Source organism: Marmota monax, unplaced genomic scaffold (assembly GCF_021218885.2).
Source record: "Marmota monax isolate L192 unplaced genomic scaffold, Marmota_monax_Labrador192_F-V1.1 WCK01_AAM20220418_F8-fsc00037, whole genome shotgun sequence".
NCBI lineage: Eukaryota > Metazoa > Chordata > Mammalia > Rodentia > Sciuridae > Marmota > Marmota monax.
The window spans coordinates 1,598,004-1,621,767 of record NW_026693245.1 but is presented as its reverse complement, the minus strand read 5'-3'; the positions used below and the strand labels follow the sequence as shown (position 1 = coordinate 1,621,767).

The 23,764-nt window shown below is 37.8% G+C and overlaps 1 protein-coding gene across 1 annotated transcript in view; it reads right to left on the bottom strand.

The window, feature by feature from the left end:
• The window catches only part of Myo10 (myosin X), a 204,821-nt gene that overhangs the window by 72,373 nt on the left and 108,684 nt on the right, over window positions 1-23,764 (bottom strand). Inside the window, exons 6-19 of the mRNA XM_046456288.2 lie at window positions 23,366-23,490; window positions 22,529-22,542; window positions 22,328-22,412; window positions 21,543-21,646; window positions 11,393-11,522; window positions 10,148-10,266; window positions 9,107-9,253; window positions 8,828-8,928; window positions 8,653-8,719; window positions 8,028-8,120; window positions 7,560-7,628; window positions 6,816-6,898; window positions 4,161-4,269; window positions 1,149-1,229 (exon numbers count right to left, since the gene is read on the bottom strand). Of these exons, the coding sequence (XP_046312244.1) occupies window positions 1,149-1,229; window positions 4,161-4,269; window positions 6,816-6,898; window positions 7,560-7,628; window positions 8,028-8,120; window positions 8,653-8,719; window positions 8,828-8,928; window positions 9,107-9,253; window positions 10,148-10,266; window positions 11,393-11,522; window positions 21,543-21,646; window positions 22,328-22,412; window positions 22,529-22,542; window positions 23,366-23,490 (1,327 nt within the window). The remainder of the gene's footprint in view (window positions 1-1,148; window positions 1,230-4,160; window positions 4,270-6,815; window positions 6,899-7,559; window positions 7,629-8,027; window positions 8,121-8,652; window positions 8,720-8,827; window positions 8,929-9,106; window positions 9,254-10,147; window positions 10,267-11,392; window positions 11,523-21,542; window positions 21,647-22,327; window positions 22,413-22,528; window positions 22,543-23,365; window positions 23,491-23,764) is intronic.

The window sequence follows — 23,764 nt, the reverse complement described above, 5'->3', positions numbered from 1 at the left end:
TGGTTGTCCACTCCATGCCAGGAAAAGCCTGCCTTGGTTCCGGACCTGGTCACCGCGGTCTAAGTGAGTGTGCATCTGCTGGACATAAAACCTTAAGACTTTTGAACTTAGCGTGCAGAGGGAATGTCTGTCATTAGCCTGTCATGATTAAGTGTGTTTTACAGTGCTTAGAATTAATTAATCTAGAATTGTTTGCTGTGAATTGATTATGTCTATTGCAGTGCCTAGCACTAAGGATTGTCATTTTCTTGATTAAGAACCTATAGAGTGAAATTGTATTGAGTAATTTGAATGAATAAAGCATTGAAAAGGGCAGAAGCATGTGGACATTCTTTATTTCTCCCCTTGACTGCATACTTTGCAATTTTGCCCCCTTGCAGCATTAATCCTCATGAAGATGGCAGTTCTTTAATATGAGGAATCTCTGGACATGACTATCTTGAGGGTGTTTTTCTCTCTCAAGAAAGGTTTCTAAGAGTCTTGTCTGCCTAATCAAAATTAACTAAGGCAGGGTTACCCATTTAGCCTTGGATTTAGCAACAGCACGTTTCTAATACCCCCCCCCCCTTTTTTTTTTAAATTTAGGATAACCTCCTTTTTTACTCTCAGGTTGTTTCTAATTGAGTTACATCATTAAAAATAGAAGAGCCTTTATGTTATAACAACTTATACGATGTCTTCAAATTGGTTTCAATCAATTAATTTAACTAAATTTAAAATTCAGCATTACTACTTATAGTATAGCTTCTTCATCATGTTTGACAATAAAGCAAAACAACAACAACAACAACAACAAGTCAACCACACAACCAAAAGTCACACCAAGAACTTTTTCAAAATAGGTATACTGCATTTTGGAGCTGGATATAGGAATATCAATCCAAATGCTAAAGAAAAATGTGAAGGCTTCACAATATTTCCTTTTAAAATAGACTTCCCGAAAGCCTAATGTCATCATTCAAAAGCAGACCAACAGACTCAGAGGACAAAGGAAATGTTTTTCCATTTAATGCCAGGTTATGAGAAGGTCATATTCATTTCCAACCATTTGTAACGAAAGGACTTGGGAGAAACCAAATCTATGAGCAGGCACCCCAGGTGGCTGTGTCCTTGAGGAAGAGACTCAGCCTGGCACTCGTGAATCTTACCTTCTGCATGTTTGGCTTGATACAGCGCACGAAGAAGGGGTTGGAGGAGCTCAGGGTTGCCATCAAGGAATGCAGGGAGTCCTAGGAAAGGAAAGGAAAGGAAAGGAAAGGGTATGTATTGACTTGTTCTCTTATTAGGCCACTTTACATTTCTCAACACCCTAGGTACTTATTGGAAACAAGGCTTAAAAAAAAAAAAAAACAATATAAATCATAGGAGTAACTTAAGAGATTTTCATTTCTAATTATGTCATTTTAATGTAAAACAAGGCAAAAGATATTACAATTCATTATAACTGGAATTATTCCATAACATATGAAATGTATTTATTACTTCCTTTGAAGCACAACCTTTTAAAAAGACTATTCTGGCTGGGTGGGTGGTACATGGCTGTAATCCCAGTGGCTTAAGAGTTCAAAGGCAGCCTTAGCAACTTAGTGAGGCCCAGAGTAACTGAGGGACCTTGTCTCTAAATAAAGTACAAAAAAAAAAAAAAAAAAAAAAAGTCTGGGGATGTGGCTCATTGCCCCTTGGTTCAGTCTCTGGTACACACACAAAAAAATGTGTGTGTGTACACACACACACACACACACACAAATAAACAGCCATTCTGAGTGGTACCTATTTTCCATGGAAATTATTTCTATAAACTCATTATTTCATCAAAATAGCCTAGGAGAGTACTTGGCTGGTCTTTGAGCCACAATCTCTCACTCTCACCTTTAAGTCACCAGTTAGATTTTATATCAATCTGTAATTCTACTTGCTAAACTTTCCCAGGTTTTATTATGGAGAATTTTTCACATTTTCTAAAGCAGACACAATGGGTCACCAGCTCTCATCTCCAGCTGCAGCTCAAGGCTAATCTCATTTCATCTGGTCTCTGTCTCCATACGCACCAGGCGTACCCCTTGTGGAAAAGCAAATCCCAAACATTCCATTATTTCACCCATCAATATTTCAGTACGTATTATTAAAGGCCGAACACTTTTGACATCAGTCAAATATTATTTCACGTAAAAGATATATAGATTCTTTATATTAACAACTAAATAAACATTAAAATGTACAATGGCTAAACATTTCACGTTTAAAATTTGTTCTGTCTCAGATTTTACAATTTTAAAAACTTCTTTTCCTTTTTTTTGCATCAGAATGAAATGGTTCATGCACCATAGTTAATGTATCTTTTATTTCTCTTTTTAATTCATTGGTTTTCCCTCAAGCTCCCTTTTTTTCTTACAATTTTGCTGTAGAAGAAAACCAGGTTGTCCATGACACCTTGATCAGGTACTTTTCTGCTCCGAAAGCTTTAGGATCTCTAAGAGGACAAAGCATCCTGGTATTCTTGGCTCTTCATACTCTGGTGTCTAGGTGCACTGCCACAGGCCCTTGTCTGCAGAGAGCCTTAAAGGGAAGACTTACTCCCGGATTCCGGACTCTTCTCCTGTTCTGGTCTCCACCTGGAAGGCCACCCACCCTTTTCCTTCATTCCTCACCCAATTCAAGTCCCAAATGTTCAAAAAGCCTTTTAAGACACTCCAGGCAAATGGATAGGGCACCCTAGAAAAAGAAAGCAATTCTACTGGAAGATTAAGAGCCGAAGCTGTACAGTCAGACACACTGAGGTCCAACTCAAATCCCACCTTCACTCCTCTGAGGGCCTGAGTGGGTCTGCTCTGCCCCAAACCTCCGTCTCCTCATTTGTAAAACGGAGACAATAACATGCACACATGGGGTTATAGGAGCAGTGACCCAGACAATGAATATAAACTAATTAGCCCAATGTGCAGCACAGAATACGTAGCTGCTGTCATTATAGCTTATGTTACGTGAATATTGTGTTTATTACATTATATCTAATCTGGAAAACACCTAACCTTACTGCTGTACCACCCATGCTGTTTGCATGCCAGTGTGGCAGCTCATCTCCACCTACAGTGTACATCAGGCTGCACACAGTGAGCCCCGAGCATCCCTGTGTGAGAGGCCAAAGGGAGGCCAGCCTCACAGGGTGTGTTTAGTGTCAGCTGAAGAACTGACTCCACTTCTCTTCATGCTGGGATTTCCATTTGAGGGCAATATCTTCATTATACTCTACCTTTTAAGGTAGATAAAATGCTTACACATTTAAAATGCAAATAAGAATCATTTTCCTTGAATTCCAGATACCTGGACAAAGTAACTGAAATTAATCTTATTTAAATCTGAACTTAGTCACTATATCTAGTTGTGATATTGCAAACATACCTGGGAAAAATACAGACATTCAGACATGGGAAGAAAAACCACTATTTTTACATGAGCTTCTAAACACAAATAAGATGGCAAAACAGAACTTCATTTTTTCTTTTTTTTTTTTTTGTGGTATTAATAATTAAATCCAGGAGCACATCACTGCTGAGTGACACCCTCAACCTTTTTATTTATTCTTTATTTTGAGACAAGTTGCCCAGGCTGGCCTCAAACTTGTGATCCTCCTGCCTTAGCTTCTGGAGTCACTGGGATTATAGGTGTGCACCACTGTGCCTAGCTACAACTAAAACAGACCTTCTTAAGGAGATCTGTTATTTAAAAAGCTGGGGCTTAAACAGTTCTCCTTTATTTAATAATAATTTTTAAAAACCATGTTTTCATCTGCTTCAAAAAATGTATATATTTTATATATGTTTATATACATACATACATATATACACACACAAAAACATTTGCATAAATGTATACTATATATTATATACATGTATACACACACACACACACACACACACGTTTTAGGGGGAAGTCCTAGGGATTGAACCCATGTCTCCACGCATGTGAGGCACACACTCTATCACCGAGTTACACCCCAACCCAAACAGTGTATATTTCTAAAGGACTGACTATTTGAAAAGCATGATATAAAAGAAAACAAAATCAAACATTCCCATAGTCCTTACTATACCTAAATCCTCTTTTGGGTTCTTAAAAATCATAGTAACAATGAACTCACGTGAGCCCCAGTAGAGACTAACCTTGAACTGTGAGCTGACTGTGGGCCGCCGGTGTTTGCTTCCACATTTCAAGGTGTCCTGATTGTTGCGGCTTGAGACGTGTTCAAAGAGGTCATAGATGAAGTCGAACCTGTGTGAGGGAAGAGCAGGATCGTGAGGCACACACACACCCAATTATTAGCCGTCCGATTACTATAATTATGGTACACTTTCCCACTGATAACTGAAAGGGGCACTCTGAGGCCTAAGAGCTAAGACAGCTTCCAAGGACTTTAAACTAACTATTGCCGCGACCTTCAGGCACTGAAAAACTATACCAGCCTTCAGAGCAGCAGACATCGCAGAGAAGTGGACTGGAGGGACAGTGACTTGGCTGGCCTCCCACTCAGGAGTGTTGTGCTTTCCAGAGCAGCACCTGAGCCCTGTCACCTGGGTTTCCTGACCGGTAGGGCGACAGACCCAGCCCTTGGGATCCACAGGGGATTGCTTCCAGGACTCCCAGTGGACAGCAGAATCCAAGATGTTCAGGTCCCTCACGTCATTCTCCCATATACCTAAAATCATCTTCAGATGACTTATAGTGCCTAATATGGTGTATATGCCATTGTTAAAATATACTGTTTAGGTGATAACAAAAAAAAGTCCATACGTGTTCAGCACAGATGCATTATTTTTTTAATCCAAGGTTGGTTCAATCCATGGAAGCAGAACCACAGAAATGCAGAGCCAACTACATTTGTTTTGCTCTTACAGTGTTGTGAAGACCCTACCAGTTAACTTATGGGAAGGTGCTAATGAGGAACACTAAATCTGGATTGAGGCAGACTAAAGTTCAAATTCCGCCTCCATCACTTGCTAGCTATGCTACGAGGGTGAATCACCCCTGGCCCCCCAATATTGGTCTCAGATTTTTTATCTGGAAAATGGCGATCATTTTAAAACTGTCTCCTAATGCTGAGGCAAGGATGATATGCAAAAGGTTGAGAGCATGGTCCCTGGCACAAGATAAGTACTGATGTTAACTGTCATTGTCATTACTATTAAGAAGTTCTATAAATTCCACTGCCACTATTAATAAAATTAAACAAAAAATGTTTCCCCATATTTTCCATCCTCCTTGCATGGAAGATACGGGATATAATGGGGAGTTTGGTGGCTTCACTATCACCAGGAAAGGCAGGGAGGACATCTAGGAGTCCGTATCCCCAAGGTGGCAATGTTAGTGCTTCTTGCTCTGCTGCAGCACTTTTTCGAGTTTGTTCCGGGAGGCTGTGCAAGGCTCACTCTTTTAAGATCTCCAACTGTGCAGTCGACCTCTTGGAGAAAAGCTTGGTTTCTATTAAGAGGTCAAAGATGTCAGAGGTGAAAGGGTAGAGAGAGCCAACAGCTCAAGCCCTCAGCTTGCAGAGGTGTGTGGCTGAAACAGCAAGTTCCTTACCCCATCACAAAACCGCCCAACACTAGCAGAGAGGCGACCCGCCAAGCCCCATCCAGATGCTCCAGGCCTGTGATCTTTCCACTACAACAAACTGCTTTTATTTAAAACCCATATGCAGCTTTTATTTAAATGTATCATTTAAAATCTTTTCAAACTGCTTTGACAGATAACATGCTGTGGTATTTTAAAGCATTTTTAATGGGTATGAAAACTCATCTTAAAATGAAAATAGCTGTTGAAATTATCAATAGTAAAATTTTCACAGAGGATCAGTTAAAACAAGTATAAAGATCAAAAACTTCAAATTCTAAGCTCTCAGCTAATAGCTTAGCCGGGTTCCCCTTCACCCCAATTCACAGCCACTAGCTAAGTGACAGGATGGCCACCTGGTATTTACATTTTGAAAAGAATTATAGCTTTTTAACAATTGTGTTACTTCCTTCCTTAGATATCAAAAATGTATTTCTGTGTGGAAAAAAAAAATTGAAGGGATGTGGGACAATTTCAATGGCTTTAAAAAAAATAATTTATTTGTTATAGATCCATGCAGTATAAAAAGCTTTCAGGCCAGGACTTTCCCCCAAACACTCGCCCATCAACAAAGCCTCCCAACAATAGGAAGCTTCCCAGTTTAATACTTACAAGTAGCTAAACAAACCATTAAAAGTTTCTGTATGTTTTCCTTAGCTACTGAATTAATGGTGTGAATTTATAATTCATGAGTTAGTAAACGAAAGTGTAATAAATGTAGAACTTTACTTGAGTTAACAACAGGTTAATCTTCTTGTCACCCCTGTACTAACAAGAGACACCTGGATCCTACAATACCAAGCCTGAAATGAACACTCTGCTCCAAGCTGGCAGTGAAGAAAGGCGGTCTGACTGGTTAAGGGTCTCAAGTTTCTTAGCTAAACAAAGCTCTACAGCTCACTGGTCACCAGTTGAGAGGTCTTAGGCAAGTCACTTAACCACTCCATGCCTCAGTTTTCTCATTTACATAAGGAGATCAATCAGAGTACCTAACTCATGGATTTGTTATTATTTTGACATCTCATTAAATGATAGTCACTGCTATTATTATATATCTCTGTGTCATTGTATTGATGAAATACTGTCTGGAAAAGAAAATATAATGTCAAGGGTTTCCACAGTAGTAATTTGTTCTGTATACATGAATAAGTGCATTTGCACAAATTTTAATTTGCTTGCTAATGACTTCATAGAGGAGACCCACATACCGGCTTTCTCTTAGCAAGTTGAGAAGGTCGTCTCGAAATGTGTCTCTGTTTTTCTCCAAGATGCCTCGGACATCATACTGAACCTAGTTTTAAAAAAAATAAGAGAGTGACTGGGGTTGTGGATCAGTGGTAAAGCACTTGCCTAATACATGTGAGGCACTAGGTTCGATCACATAAATCGCATAAACAAATAAACAGAAAAAATAAATTAAAAATTCACTTAAAAAATAAAAGAGAGAGGCTGGGAATGTGACTCAGTATTAGAGCATTTGCCTAGCATGCATAAGGCCTTGGGTTTCATCCCTAATACCACAAAAAAAAATAAGAGAGAAGGACAAATTGGTCAACAGAAATGTTTCAAGTGAGAAGCAACTTATTTATCTATCTAAATATCTACCTACCTACCTATCTATTTATTTATTTATTTTATTTTTAGTACCAGGGATTGATCCTAGGAGTGCTTAACTACTGAGCCACATTCCCAGACCATTTAGTTTAAATTTTGAATCAGGGTCTCACTAAGTTGCTGAGGCTAGCTTTGAACTTGTGATCCTCCTGCCTCAGCCTCCCAAGTCACTGGGATTACAGGCATGAGCCACTACACCTGGCTAGAAACAACTCTTTTAAAAGCTAGACTCATTAAAACAAAATTATTTCAATAAATTTGTGACTGTTTTCTGAAACTACTACTTTCTCTTAATACCAAATGCACAAATATATTAAGTTATTGCAATAAGAAGTTACCTCTCCAGCGTAGTGTTTCACCCCAAAATTGTTGACTGCAACTCTGGGCTTCACATAAAAGTGGTTATTCTAATAAGAAAAAAAGAAAAAAGATACAAATGCCTTAATTCACTCACTGATTTCCTTGAACTTCTAGAGAAAACCATACACAGTGGGTGGTGAACTGCAGTGCCTGTTATGCACCGTCAGTTTAAGACACAGTAGAAGATGCACTGGAACCATCTACCTCTCTGCTGTGTCAGTACAGTAGGTCAGAATGCTTCCATTTTCCACCCATACAATGAACTTTGGCATATTCTAACAAGTAGTCCCAAATCTAACATTCAATTTAGAATCAGAGGAAGAAAGCTCTCATTTGAAAAGAAATAATTAAATGTGGGAAGCAAAGTTGGGCCAAGACACATCTGTGCATTATCTTCATGAGCAGAAAAGCAATTCGGAAATAAAGAGCCAGCAGGGTTGACATACAGCATGCTGATTGTGCAGTTTCTCCAGTAAGGTGCTGTCTGTGGCTTGAGGAAAATGGCTCTCTTCATTGATGAGGGCGAGGAGGCCAAGCTTCTACAGGTGGAAAAGAAAAGGATGAATGAATCAAATGTTGAAATGTTTACCTTTCCAACTACTTTAGAGCTTCTTTCTGTTCTCTATCAAGCCACTGGTCAAAAGAAAAAGCATGTAACTTCTTGGATTGAAAAATTTATAATGTTATGCCATAAAGAAAACCAACTAATTTAAATTACAATAAATATTTTTCAAAAAATGGAAGCCACTGCAATTTGGGGAATCAGTCTTTTGCAACTGGCTAATCTACTCCTGGACTAGCCTGGTAAGGCTCTGCCACTAAGATCTATTGAAGCCAGTTCACACATTGTCGATTATAAAACATTGAGTTCAATGAAACAATGGGTCTGAAGCAGCCAAGTATTTAAATTCAACCTCGCACATTTACATGTATGCTTCCAAATGGTCCATTGTGTTCTAAACATTCACATCTTTGATGTACGAGTTCGTGCAAGTTATTTTGTTCCCATAAATATGAATCAGCCCGGCTGGACACCCTTGGGACTGTTACCATTTTTCAACAACTGCTTACCTTCTCAATCAAGTCCAGGCATTCTCCATTGTCTATCCAGTCGATATCTTCCCACACTAATCCCTCTCTGTAGAGAGATGAAGAAGAACAAGTCAAATTAAAATACAGCTTTAAACTATCTGATTTGGTGGATTTAAAAAAAAAATAATTGAAATGGAAGTCTGCAAGTGCTTACCTGCTATATTCTAATTGTTCTAAAGAAAAAATATGCTTGTTGAAGTATTCCTGAAGTTTCTCATTTGCATAGTTGATATTGAATTGCTCAAAGTGGTTAACCTGAGAAGGGAAATGGTCAACAAAAATCTTTAGTTCCCTCACCACTACATATAAAAGTGGAGAAAAGGAAAAAAAAAAATTGACAGAGAAACATATCCATGTCTGTTTCAAGAGATATGCTTCATAGCTGCTCAAAAAACAGAACAGACTTCATGTGTCCCACTCTTCGGAAGCCTACCTCAAAGTTTTCAAATCCAAAGATGTCAAGGATGCCAATAGATTTGAAGTCATCTTTGCCCTTGATCCTGCTGTTGATCTTCTTGATCACCCATTCGAAGCAGCGTGCATAAAGTGCCATGGCCAGGGAGTCTCTGCTGTCCACTGCCTAGGGGACAGGACATGCTAATAGCCCCAACTGCCCACACCTGCTCTGAGGAAGGACCTAGGCTCCCAGTGTTAAGTAAATCCACACTGTGCAGGAAAGCACAGATATCTAGAGAAAGCATAAACTCACTGACTGACTTTCCAGTAAGAGTCTCCAAGAGCCCCTTGAAGTATCAGGGTTCTAAGCTCAACTTTATATGTTCAGTTATATGAAAGAACCTGAGTCTACATATATGAGTACACATTTTGTCAGGTTTAAAACACTGATTAAGACCTGAGTTTTAGAATTTTCATCTTCTCCTCCACTTCTACTTTGTACACAAGAAGTTTTTCTTCATGATATGGTTAACATTTTTACTCATCCAATTAAAAAACATATCAGAAGGGCTAGTGCATACAAATTGGCTCAAGGCAGCAGCAGAAGCAACAAGAAACATGCTGTTGCACTGACTTCATGTATAAGAACAACAACAATAACACATTATTATGGCTAATGTTTATTCTGAAGGAGGCATAACTTACCATATATTTGTTATTTTTACCCTTGTAAGAATCCTATGAATTAGGTGTGATAATTACCGTTGACTTACAGAGGAGGATATCGAGGCACAGTAAATATATTTTCCAAGAATGGACATTAGTAAGTGTAAGGACAAAGTCTCAAACTCAGGGGCTTTGTATTAGACCTGTCCTTGTAAACACTATGCTATACTGTCTCTCAGGAATTAATTCAACATCTTTGTCTATTCCCAAAACTTGGATATCTTCTACATGTGGACCATGAGCCAAAGTCATTTAAACAGCTCAATGTCAGTCACTTGTGTGAATCAAAGTCACAGATCTGAAATCCCAGGGGTGTATTTTAAGACAGGTGTTGCGGACAAAGTGTGGGTACCTGTTGAACATTGAGAGGCGTGAGGATCTCTTCTCCCCTGAGGAACATCGATCTCTGGGTCAGGGCATCGGTGAGCTGCGTTGGGTCCAGCCCAAGTAACTCTGCAGACCTGCCCAGAGCTAAAAGCAAAGTGTAAGGCCTAAGTACACCCACAGCCTCCTAAAATAAACCAGCCACCGGACCTCAAATAGGTTCAGAGCTAACTATACAGAATGACACCACAAAGCAAAACATTTCTGAATCCATTTGGCAGAAATGGTAATACAATGTAACTGTTCTCACAACAGTGTTTTTCTGTTTGGGAAAACAGTTTTTTAAATAAAAAATATTTATTTTAATATGATGTGGGTCTGTTATTTTTATGATTAAATGAATTAATAAATCTTTTAAATGCCTCTGTTCTAATTTCTAACATTTAAACACATTTAACCCACATCAAAAAAGTACTCCTGTGTTCAATGATTTGAGGATACTGAGGAGCGCTGGGTGGGATCAAACATTTGAGAAGTACTGGCCTACAGACCATCTCCTCTACAGACCCCGAACTCCTCCAGTTCCCAGCTTCTAGCACCTCACCTACTGCTTCTATCAGAAAAGTACTCAAAACACTGGTAAATAAGTCGCTCCAGAAAAATGAAAGCTCTATGTATATTCACTCATTTTATCTTGACAAAGATCTCCAAGGTCCTGCTGAGCAGGCACCAGGGTTAGGGGATTAACAACACAGGCCACAGCTTGTGGCAGACCTGGGATCTGAACCCAGCATTTTGGCTTGGAAATCTAAAGCTCTTAACTGCTACACTAAAAACCAGGGCAAAGCTCAAGTCCACCTGACTTAATATTTTCCCTACATCAAGTCCTCCTTGTTCCTATTTCCACTTATTTGGCCCATTTTCCTTTTTTCTTAGTAAGGAGAACAAAGACACCATCCCCTTTCAGTAGTAACGATCATATGCCCTGGCCCTTTACGAGCTGACATTTCACATCAGATACAGCTAAAATTCTATAGATCTTCAGCTGGGGGTTGGGGGGCACTGGGTGGCAGAAAGTGCACCCAGTATGTCCAAGACACTGGGTTCAATCCCAGCACCAAAAAGAGAGAGAATAAAAACTTCCCTAGTTCTCTACTGCAGGGGCCAGAAAACCTCTTTCTGTAAAAGGTCAGTCAGTTAATTTCTAGGTTTAAATTGCAAGAGGAAGACTCCAAGGAAGGGAGGAAGGCTGAAGGCAGGTGCAGCCTCTCACCTGTTTTGAAGGACACCTGTGCCCCACCAGCAGTGATGAACTCAATGTTCCCGAGATGCAGGATTCCAGCCAGCAGCCTCAGCACCTCCCGCACCTCCTCCCTGCTGAACTGCATCACTTCCATTGCCGTCTGCAAGGATATAGACACAGGTAATTTTATGTTGATCTTGACATTGAAGGAAACGAACAAATATTCATGGCTCGATAAAATTACGAGGTTTTATTCTTAAGGTAAGAAAACAAGTAACAGATAGTAACGACTCACTTTTCAATGACCCATGTGAATGAAGAGGGATAAAGAAAGGACTTGGAAAGCTCAGAGATTACCCAATCAATGAAATAAAATAAATACCTTTCACATAAGCCCTGTATTTATTCTACAAAAAAAATTACTTGAGGGAGTGATAACAGTGATAATGACCATGGTAACAGGATATGTCAAAGAAGAAGGAACTGTTTTCTTAACATAAAACTTGTGGGGTGGTGCTGGTATTTAGAGGGACTCATACCTGATGAGACTTCAGGGTAAACTGAGGCCCCTGCCTGATGGTTATACAGCACAGGGACCAAACAGATGGAATAAAATTCTTACTCAGGAACTCCATTGATGGGACACTCTTTTCTTTCTTTTATACAACAGACACTGAAGGGAAATTTGAATAGATGAGGATCTATTTTTCCTGGACAGTCCTGATATCTCTATTTTTAATTTCTCCAAAGAATGTTTATGACTGTGTCTTGGCCTCAGGATAGTAAGTGGAAGTTAAGTAATGCTGTTTTGGGAAAAATAAAGTCACCTCTAGGTTTTTGTTACTAGAACAAGCATTTAAACAACTGAGCCAGGTGTTTTCTGAATCAAATCTAAGATTCATTCATTTTCTTTTGTGATTTAGAAGCATATTCTTTTAAGGAAAAAGGCTTTTAAAAAGAATCCCCCCTCCCCCCACACACACCCTGAGGACAGACTTGTTGACACACTGATGACAAGGAGCTGTACAGAGAAGGGGATCCTTACAATGACCAGCAGGAGACCAGGAAGAATGGAACCATGTACCACTGTGACAATAGAAACTGCAAAGGAAACAACTGGAGATTTTTAAATGTGAATGGTCTAATTTCTTTAAAGGGAAAAAGTAATAAAGCCAGAAGGAGAAGACAAACAATGGAGAGGGAGACATAATTAAAAACTCTCCTGAAAGACATGTGAGCAACAAAAACAGAACAGGCACTTCTAGGGAGGAAATGCAAACCCACAGAGAATGTTTCTCTTCCTTGAAATCACATATGTGCAAATTAAAGCAAATCTGAGGGCACGTCTATTAAACTAGCAAAAATTTCTGAATTATCAACTTAAAGACTGGTGGAACAGGGAAATTTATACACTGCTTGTTGCTACTTTAAATTAGTAATCTTTCTGGAAAACAACACAACTATGTAGTAGTATCATGCCAGGTCACACACACAATCTTATCATTTTAGTATCTGGAGAAAAAACAACAAAGTTTCATAGACATTAAATAACTCTTTCTTGGTTACACAATCATGATTTAAAGTCAGGTTCAAGTAACTCAAAGGCTAGAAATTAAGGGTTATTATCCACTCAATTACATTACTTTCTAAGTAAAAAAAAAAAAAAGAAAGAAAAGGAAATCTCCTATGTAATATCCAATAATATCAAGGCCAGAAATTTGTTCCAAGGAAAACTTCAGCAGAAAAGCTTTTTTTTTTTTGTAAAATATTCACTACAGTAGAGACTGTAAAAATTCTAAGTGAAAAGATATATCTTAGAATTAGACAACTCAAATATACAAAGCAAACTTGTAATAGTAATGTAGTTTTTAAAGAAAATTATACACATTATAAAGAACAATTACATTTCTTATGGATTTACATAAAAAGTGAAAAAAAAAATCCTTTTGGTTGTGCTGGGGAGGGAACCCAGGGCCTCATTCACTCTGGGCAAGTGCTATACCTTCAGACCCCCAAACTGAATTTTTGCACTTATTTTTAAAGATCAGGCTGGTAGAAAATTTTACAAAAGTGAAAATACCTGCAATAGTAACTGTTAGGGTTAACTGTTAGTTAATGGTGTTGGTAGACACATGAACATTATGTTCTAGCATGTTTTACAGGCATTGATAATATTTTTACAACAAAAAAATCAGACTATTAATGGGTTGGTAGATAAATAAGATTCTGACTATTCAATGGAAAACCAACAGCAAAAAACAAACAAAAGATTGGATAGTGATACATTCCAAGTAGGTGACAGGAGGAAGCTAGATGAGGGGAATACACACTGTATTGTTTCTCTTATATGAAACTAGGGAAGATAAATCTATACTACAGTGGCTGAAATTAGATCATTAATTTCCTAGGAGTAGGTGAAGGTGGCTAGAATTCTCTGGGAAGGGGTGCAGAGGAACTATCTGGGTACAGAACCATTCCTTATCTTGATATTGGTTGTGGGGACATGGGTGTAAAAATTCAAATTTCATATAGATTTAAATGGAAGCATTTTATTACGTGTACATTATATCTCAATGAAGTTAGTCATAAAATATTTTAAAACCACAAATTAATCAAAAGTGAGAAGCCTTATTTCAGAGGTAAAGGCAAACATTGATGCAAAGAATAAGAACTATTTGTAAGTTCTTTATCAGTTTAAAAAAAAACCTATGGGAAAATCTTTATTCAAATTTCAAGACATTTATCAGTGACTTATTCTAAAAGATAAAAGCAAAGAAATAAGGTTAAGAACTATAGAATAATTTTTCATTTCTATTTTTAAAATTCTCACATATGACATTGGGATGGCCTCTTTCACCACTTCTATTTAACATAGTTTTTGAAACACTGGCCTGAGCAATTAGATAGATGAAAGAAATTAAAGGGATATAGGAATTAGCACTATCTGCTGATGATATGATTCTGTATCTAGAAGACCTAAAAAGCTCCCCCAGAAAACTTCTAGCACTAGTAAATGAATTCAGCAAAGTAGCAGGACATAAAATCAACACCCATAAATCAAAGGCATTTCTGTATATCAGTGACAAATCCTCTGAGAAGGACATGAGAAAAACTATCCCATTTACAATAGCCTCAAAAACAAAAAAAAAAACAAAAAAAAACTTGGGAATCTTTTTTTTTTTTAATTTTTTAATACTTATTTATTAGTTTTCAGCGGACACAACATCTTTGTATGTGGTGCTGAGGATCGAACCCGGGCCGCACGCACGCCAGGCGAGCGCGATACGGCTTGAGCCACATCCCAGCCCCAAAACTTGGGAATCTACTTAAGGAAAGAGGTGAAATATCTATACAATGAAAATTACAGGACCTTAAAGAAGGAAATCAAAGAAGACATTCAGAACTGGTATGTTTAAAAAGTATTGTGGGGGCTGGGGCTGTAGATCAGTGGCACTGTGCTTGCCTAGCATGTTTGAGGCACTGGTTCAATCCTTAGCACCACATTTAAAAAAAAACGGATAAAATAAAGGTATTCTTTCCATCTACAACTACAAATTTTTTTTTTTAATTTTATGTGTGTGTTACTGAGGACTGAACACAGGGCCTTGCACATGCTAGGCAAGCACTCTACCTCTGAGCCATACCCCCCAACTATAGTTTATAAAAATTTTCTAAGTCAATCTTACAATGACTACACAAAATCCAAATCTTTACCAATTTAACTATCTACACTTCACATAATACTAAAAAGAGTAAGATTTAAAAAAATAAGTACATGGCAGCAGAAAATTCCTAACTAGCAAATGAAAACCCTCAATACATTCCCCATAAAAAATTCCTTGATTAAGTTCTTAAAACATAGAAAGGTTGTATATGGAAATATGAAATGAAATAAAATTAATGTTTACTATATTCATAAATTTGTGACTTCTTTGCTTTCAAGTTTAGCTCTAAGTGATTAGTTAACTAGCAGTATAGTGATAAGTGGTAATTGCATTAATCATATGATGGGGTAATTTAATGGCTGCAACCAATTATCACCAGTGTGGGTGTGTGTGCTACAATTGCTAGCAAGAGTCTCCATTTACTGTCTCTTGCTGTCCTATTTATAGTCAGTTCAGCAAGCAATCCCCCCTTGGCAAGAGTAGCCACTTAAAGGCTTATTATAATTATTTTATTATCTCAATAATATGGCTCAAGACTGAAAAAACCCTGGGAAATTCTCAGTGTGGCTCAGAATTGCCAAATAGCAACTTCTTATAAAACTGGTACTGAGTTATAAAAAATACTTTCAATAAAAGCTTTTATTAAGCACATAAAAAATAATGCTTGCGAATGTGTGTGTGTGTGTGTGTGTGTGTGTGTGTAAAGGCAACAAATATATGATACAGTCTCAACTATCAAGCACCAAAGGTTGTCACACTGGAAAAAGGAATTGCCCTCTCAGAGGACACAGGGACCTCAGACGAACCTTGAACAATGTTATGACTTAAATGGTAGAAGGGGAGGCAATTTGGGACACAGCAAATTATAAACTGTAATTTGAAAATGATTTATTATGTAATGCTATGTTATGCTGTATGATATAATGTTATTTAAATTTTTTTATATGTATAAAATTTTCTTACGCCCCTGAAAGTTGTCAAAATGAAAATGGAGTCACTTATGTCAAGCTTACCCAACTAAATAAATAAGGCCAAAATGTCGTGAAGTTGGGGGAATCTCATGCACCTGTGCCCAAGGACAAGAAGTTTCACAAAAGACTGCCAGGACCACAACCTTGGGCAGAAGCCACTGTAAGTTCACAAAATCACTTCTGTAACATCTACCCAACAACCACCTGTCCAACCTCAGACGGGTGTCATCCTTGCTATTGACCTTTATAGCCAGGGGCTGTTATTAAAAAACAAAACAAACAAACTTCAGTAATCCTCCCCATTTTGCCTTTAAAACCCTACTCTTGCCTCAACCTCCTTGAATACACATTGCAGTGCTGTTCCTGAACAAAATCACTTCCTGAATAAACTCACTATCTGTGGACGATCTGTATGTTCTTTAGATTGACAACTTCTGCCTTTTCCGAGACTGAAAGAGACTGATGTTTCCATCTTTGGCAAAATGAAGCAAAAAGTCAATCCTTTAAATCTTAATAAAAATCTGACTCATGCTGAACGAATGTATATATACATAACCATGGTCTCGCACTACTTGAAACCCACGGATGCAGGTAGTAAGGTCTGTGTGATCAGGAAATTCCAGCTGGGGTCCATGGCCACAGTATTTGTGGAGTGGAATGAAGAGACTATTATTGTTCATCAAAGGCTCTTGTTACCTCACATACATTTTATTGGCCACCATCCTGGTGGGTCAAATGTAGGCAGTAAAATAAATTAATTGTTACTTTTGAATTGAAATAGCTTTTCATCCTCACTGAAAAATTTATAGTGCATTTTAGAAAATTATTAAAAATGGCTATGAAATTGAGTGCAGGTTCACTGCCTCTGTCCCAGGAAAAACCAGATCTCCACTAAAACTTTGCAAAACCCCTGCAGGTTCTTACATCTACTATAAGCTGTTGTCAATGATGCATTCTGAAAACACAAAACATTCTCAATAAAATAAGCAATATTCTCAAAAGGTTCTATTGCAGAGTACACTGACATTAGGGTCCACAAAAAGAATAATATATACTTAATGTTTTTATTAGTGCATTAATAGTTATATATAACAGTGGGGTTCATGTTGACATATTTATAAATGGATATAACATAATCAAGACAATTTTAATAGCTACAAATAAACAACAGAAGTGACACTTGCTTACATAATTCACAGAAATAAATTATTCTCCCTTAACATTTTAGCATATTCTGTAAACACACAATCCTTGAGCTCCAACAGAATGTGGTTCCTTCCCTTTGATTCCACTACCTCTGAGAAAAGGAGCTTCATTGAATTAAAATAAAAATATATAAATTTAAATGGTATTTGATATTAGAAATACTGAGAAAAATGACATAAAACTTCTGTTCTAAATCTTTTCCTTTCTCCAGCAGAAGACAGGTAACACGTCTGACATGTTCACTGCAGTCTCTGGTGCCTAACGCAGTGCCTGGCACATGGCAGATTTTTGCACATATGGAGTATATAAAAACCGACTTTGGTTAATGCTGTTTATGAACCACATCTGTCACTCCTGGCTGCAGAGTGCTTCATGAGGCAGTAAGGTGGGACAGCTGTTATCAGTAATGACACATACTCAAGTCCCTTATATAAAATGGTGCAGCATTTGCACATAATCTATATGCATCCTCCCATGTAAATTTAAATCATCTTTGGATCATTTATACTACCTAACATTATAAATGTGGTGTGAATGGTTGTATTGCTTAGGAGATAATGACAAGAAAAAAAGGTCTATACATGGTCAGTACAGATAAAACCATTGAAGGCTTAATTAACCTACAATTAATGGATAAGAAACCTATGGCTACAGAGGCATTGACTGCATGACAGAAACTATATTAGGAAAATTATCATATAATAGTTTTTAAAAAGTTAATATGTTCTTGTAGGGCACAGTGGTGTACTCCTATAATCCCAGCAACTTGGCAGCCTGAGGCAGGAGGAACTCAAGTTCAAGTTCAGCATCACTAACTTAGTGAGGCCATCAGCAACCCTAACTCAAAATCTAAAAAAAATAAAAAATAAAAAGGGCTAGAGTTGTAGTTCAGTGGTAATGTACCTCTGAGTTAAATCCCCATTACCAAAAAGAAAAAAAAAGTCAATATGTTTATTGAAAACATATTACAGAAAATGATGCAGAATAAAATAAAATCCTAGAATTTTGCCATATAACATCTGGGTATACATTTTTGTTCTAATCTTTTTTCTGCACATACAATTGCTATATGTATATGATATGAAAATGTTGATTTTAAAAGAATATACATATATATTGCTTTGTATACATTAATTCATATAAATAATAGCAATATATATATATATATATATATATATATATATATATATTATCTATAGAGAGCTACCTCCTACCCTCCTCACTTCTTATACAATAGGCAAAGTTTCCCATATAATTAAATATACCTGAACTGATGTTTTACATGGTATAAGGGAATCTCATTTTATGAATACATGAATTACTTAAACTATTATTTCCCAATTTTTGCTTACCATAGGTTTAAGATGACAGACCCTCATTGTGCACAGAATGACACATGATGTATGATTTTTTTCTTCTTTCCCTCCCTCCTTCCATTTTGAAATTCCAGAACGAGGTTAAATAATAATGGCAAAAATGTCTCATATGTGACTTAATGAACATCAGCTAAGTTTTCATTGATACTACTGGTGAGCCAACACTCAAAAATATTTATAAATTAATGTTTAAGGATCTATAAATATATTCTATAAACTGGATGTCTAACTAGAATAAATTTGTTAGGTATATTCATTATGTCAATATCCTTTCTAGAAGATATAACCTCTGGTCATAAGATTGAATTTTAAATGCCAAAACCTCTGATTTTGCTTTAGCAATAAAAGCTAGCAATCGCTGAAAAGAAACCTCGCTCCCAAGGTTAACTGTAGCTAATAAAAAGCACACACAGTTCTGAGTGGGAAAATGGTGCCCCCAGAGGAAGAGAGTGTAACTCCACCCGTGGAATTTCTCAGGGCCCTCCCAGGGCCAGGGAATCCCTAGATGCCAAGTACACCCTAGTGGCCAGCCAGCTCATGGAGCATGGGACTGCAGGGAAACCAGACCGGGATATATAAGAGTCTTGTCTGTCTCCAGGTACAACAGCCTGTGATCAACATTACTGTTCTTCAGCTTGAAGAAAGAAACAAAAGGAAAAAATTCACAAGACAGCCTTTTTTTGCCCTACTCATTGTTTAAGAAATAATACCAAGGGAAAAAGCCTGTAAATATTCAATACAGATGCAATCATTTTGTTGTTTTAAAACATATTTTCTACTTGGGGCTGGCTGAATCTTTGTATGTGAGGCCCAGAAATACAGAGGCTGACAATACTTAGAAAAACAGTTCATAAGGCCCGGTTTGTAGGGCCGATTCCCATGCCTCTTGGTGTACACACTGCAAATGGTGCTGTCCACAGGAAACCACTAAGAGGTTAAGAAAGGGATGGTAAAAGGCTGAGGGTGTCGCTCAGGAATAGAACACTTGCCTAGCATGTGTGAGGCCCGGGTTCTACTCTCAGTACCACAGCGGGTGGGGGGGGGAAGGGGGGAACTAGTGATAAAAATCACTCTGAATTAGAAATGGAAGACATCACTCTGAATTAGAAATGGTGACATCTTTAAAAGACAGGAAAAGAGGAAGACAATCATATTTGAGCTCACCCTGTCTTGAAATTTCATTTTCAACTTAAGGATATACCATTTGATGTGGAGAGATGATGTATGATTTTTGACCACTTTAAAAATACTTGGAAAAAAAATAAAAATACTTGGATTCTATTGCACAAGGCATTGTTATACAATCTATGAGACTAAAATGGGATATGGAATAGAGAATTGCTGGTCTTTTAACAACAACCTAAAGAGACAAATCTGAGGTGCATTGAAAGCAGGTGGGCCATGTCTGGTAGTTTGGAGTCTGGGATTTTCGGTTAAGTGTTTGGAAGCTGGGTGTAGTGGCACACACCTATAATCCCAGCAACTCAGGGGGCTGAGGCAGAGGATGGTGAGTTGGAAGCCAGCCTCAGCAATTTAGTGAGGCCCTAAGCAACTCAGTGAGACCCTGTCTCTAAATAAAATATTAAAAGGGGCTGGGATGTGGCTCAGTGGTTAAGTGCCCCGAAGTTCAATCCCCAGTACCAAAAGTAAAAAGTGTTTGGATACTGGTTCCATCACACACTGCATCAAGGTAGGCTGGTCACCAACCTCTCTGAGACTCAGAACACAGACAACTATTCCAATGACCTGATAGGGTTATTAATAGGACAGATATAACTCCACTCCTTATAATAAGTAGTTGCCCCTTGATATCCACAGGGGACTGGTTCCAGAATCCCCTACAGAAGTTAGAATCCCAGAATGCTCAAATCCCTTATACATAATGACACACTATTTGCATATAACCTCTGCACATCCTCTCATACACTTTAAATCATCTCTAAATTACTTGTAACACCTAATACAATGGACATAAGTAGCTGTTATACTGTACTGTCTAGGGAAAAATGACAAGAAAAAAATCTGTACATGTTCAGTACAGACACTTTTTATTTTAAATAGTTTATTAATTGTTGGTAGACCTTTTATTTATTTATTTATATGTGGTGCTAGACTCAAACCCAGTGCCTCATATATGCCAGGCAAGTGAGCCACAGTTCCAGCCCTGAGTATAGACACTTTTTTTAAAAAAATATTTTTGTTCCAAGGTTAGTTGAATCTGGTGATAGGAAACACATGGATCCAGAGAACCAACTGTGCTTGATTCCTGTCAGCTGCATTTATGATGATGATGATGATAATGATCACGGATCAACCCCAGATGCACTGCATTCCATGGTTCTAGTAAGGGCCCTGGCCCAAAGTGGGCTCACAATACCACAATCTCCTGGCCATGCTCGGTCAGGTAGGCTGTTAATAGTACTAGATGATCAGGTTTCTTAAATGTCCCTGTGATGTGTAAGAACTGCTAGAGACCATGGCATGCCAGTCTTAAGATGCCCACTCTTCATGTAATCAGAAATGGCTGTCACATTTAGGCTCCAGGAAATGGATGATATCACACTGGTCACTGGGTCCAACAGCTGAGGGATTTGTTTTTAGTATGGAAGCTGTTTTTCAAAAGAAATCTGACTTGTAAGCTAAAACTAAGGACCTCTTTGTGCTAATGCAAAGCCTAGAACTTTCTTGTTTTTGCCTAGTGGAGGGTAGGCATTCTGCATAGGCGGTTCCAAGTAAGCCACCCCTGGGTCTTAACTCTCCACCTTCTAAAGAAAGAGGATTTCTTGAATTCCCTTCCAGTCTGGGGGGCAGTCTTCCTCTCTACTTGGTATAAGAAGAAAATACCTGAATTCTCATACATCCTTCCAAGTGTAATTATTTCTATTAAAGAAAAAAATGTTTTGAAACAGAAAATGAAATCTGTAGCTTGTTAATAGAGAAAATAATTTTAAAAAATGCTTACAATGACTTCCTTAAAGGATTCCTGGTCACTGATTGTCTTGTCTTCTATACATCCAGACTGATTCAAGTAATGGTAGTTTTCTGGCACAGATAAATAAAATTCTTCTACAGAAAGAAAAAGAAAAATATAGCATCAATACTCAGTTGGCCAGAGTAAGACAAAATTCAAAAGAGTTCACATTGTGATTTTGTGTGTGTGTGTATATATGTGTGTTTTTTTTTTTTTGGGGGGGGGGGTTGTTGTTGTTTTATTGTCTTTCTTTTTTGTGCTGGAGATTGCATTCTATGATTTTTAAAACTACAGTACACACATAATCCTATGTCCCTAACAGTCCCCTAATAATGGATCATTAAGTTTCCTTGTAATCATAATTTAGGGAAAATAGAAAAAGCTTAATCATACCAAATGGGATAGGAGGAAAAAAAAAAACTGACGAGAGTTTTATTTTTTCTCTTAACAATCAAATGTTTAGAAATTACTTTTATTTGGCTTTGATTTAAAAGTAAAACCAGCTATCATAGTGTATTTTTCATAAATATCCTTCAAATTAAAAATGTTCCAAGACTCCCAAACAAACAAAAATTCAAGATCGCTCTATTGATCATCCTTTCTAGATATTATTTTGCCCTACAATGAACTGGGTATCTTTCGGTACCCTCATTAATCACATTCCACGGCCATGGATGGATGTGGACAGCATCATCATTTACTCCTGACGAGTGAATGTCCCAAGTGGAGAAGGAGTCTCTGACCCAGGTCATCTGGTGTTGCCCCTTCCCGCCTACCTCTCTCTGCATGTTCCAGCCCTGCCAGCAGCGCATAGAATATGTGATAATTCCTTTCCCCAGGATTTTGCCTTACTACTCGGTTCTGCGGAGAGAAACCAAATTTATATTCAGAGACGTTTCCTCTGCTTAATTCACACAAACTAAGAATTTCTGAAAATTGTTACTGTGGAAAAAATATGAATTCAAGCATGTACTCACTTTTTCTAATAAATCTTCATGTGAGAAGCAATGGCAAGTCAAGGAATAAAACAAAGATGTTACACGTTACACTAGTTCTCAATTTTCTGTTCTTTGTTACCTGATTAATTACAGTTCCCTATTCCTCTGAGGTTGAAACTTGCAGTGCCAAAAAACAAGCAAAGCCCAGACTACTTCATGTCAACTGAATTCTAAGCCTGACACCTGATACTTCATCATGTCCCAAACTATTCGATGAAAATGATTTAAAACAAATATCTGATGTTTGATAATTACTATGGTTTAGATATAGTTTTGAGAGCATCCTCCAAAGGTTCACATGCTAAAAGCTTGATCTCCAGTGTGGAGGTAGTGGGGGGTGGGGAACTCTGTGGAACCTTTCAGTAGTGGGGCCTTGCCAGGCACAGTGGCATATGCCTATAATCCCAGTGGCTCAGGAAGCTAAGACAGGAAGGATCACGAGTTCAAAGCCAGCCTCAGCAAAAGTGAGGCACTAAGCAACTCATGAGACCCTGTCTTTAAATCAAATACAAAAGAGGACTGGGGGCGTGGTTGAGTGTCCCTGAGTTTAATTTCCGGTATCCCCCCAAATAAATAAGTAATTAACCAGATAAATAAATAAATAATAAAAAAGGGCAGAGGATGTGGCTCAGTGGTTAAGTTTCTCTGCGCTCAATTTCTGACACCAAAAAAAAAAAAAAAAAAAAAAAAAGGAAATAAAAGGTAGAGCCAGATTAAGATCCATTTCATGTTCCTTTTGGGGCTTTGGGATAAATCAGAACAATTTTCACTGACAACAGTTACATGCTATAGACAAAAGTAAATGAAACAGGATACAATCTACAATTCTCCCGCCCTGAATATTTCCCTTCTGACAGATGTTCAGCTGAACGAACTTCCCAAAGCGACTGGAGTTGTTATTGTACACTGTTTTTGCATTGCCGAAAGCTTCCATGATGGGGCTGTGAAGGAATGAGAACAGTAGATGGTTATTAATTAGGGCAGATTTAAAAACAGCAAAAGCATTTCTCACAAATGTCAAAATATACAAACGAAGAAAAAAAATCTGCAACCAAAAGACCCAGAGTGGCTGTGTTTATTTTCAGAATAGGCAGACTTTTCAAATACTTGCTGAAATGGGTTCATCCTGCACATCCATTTTGAATAAGAGCAAGAATCTACAGCTAGTTACGCTGGCAAAGCATAAGACCAGGCTAAGACCACAACAGCTCATCC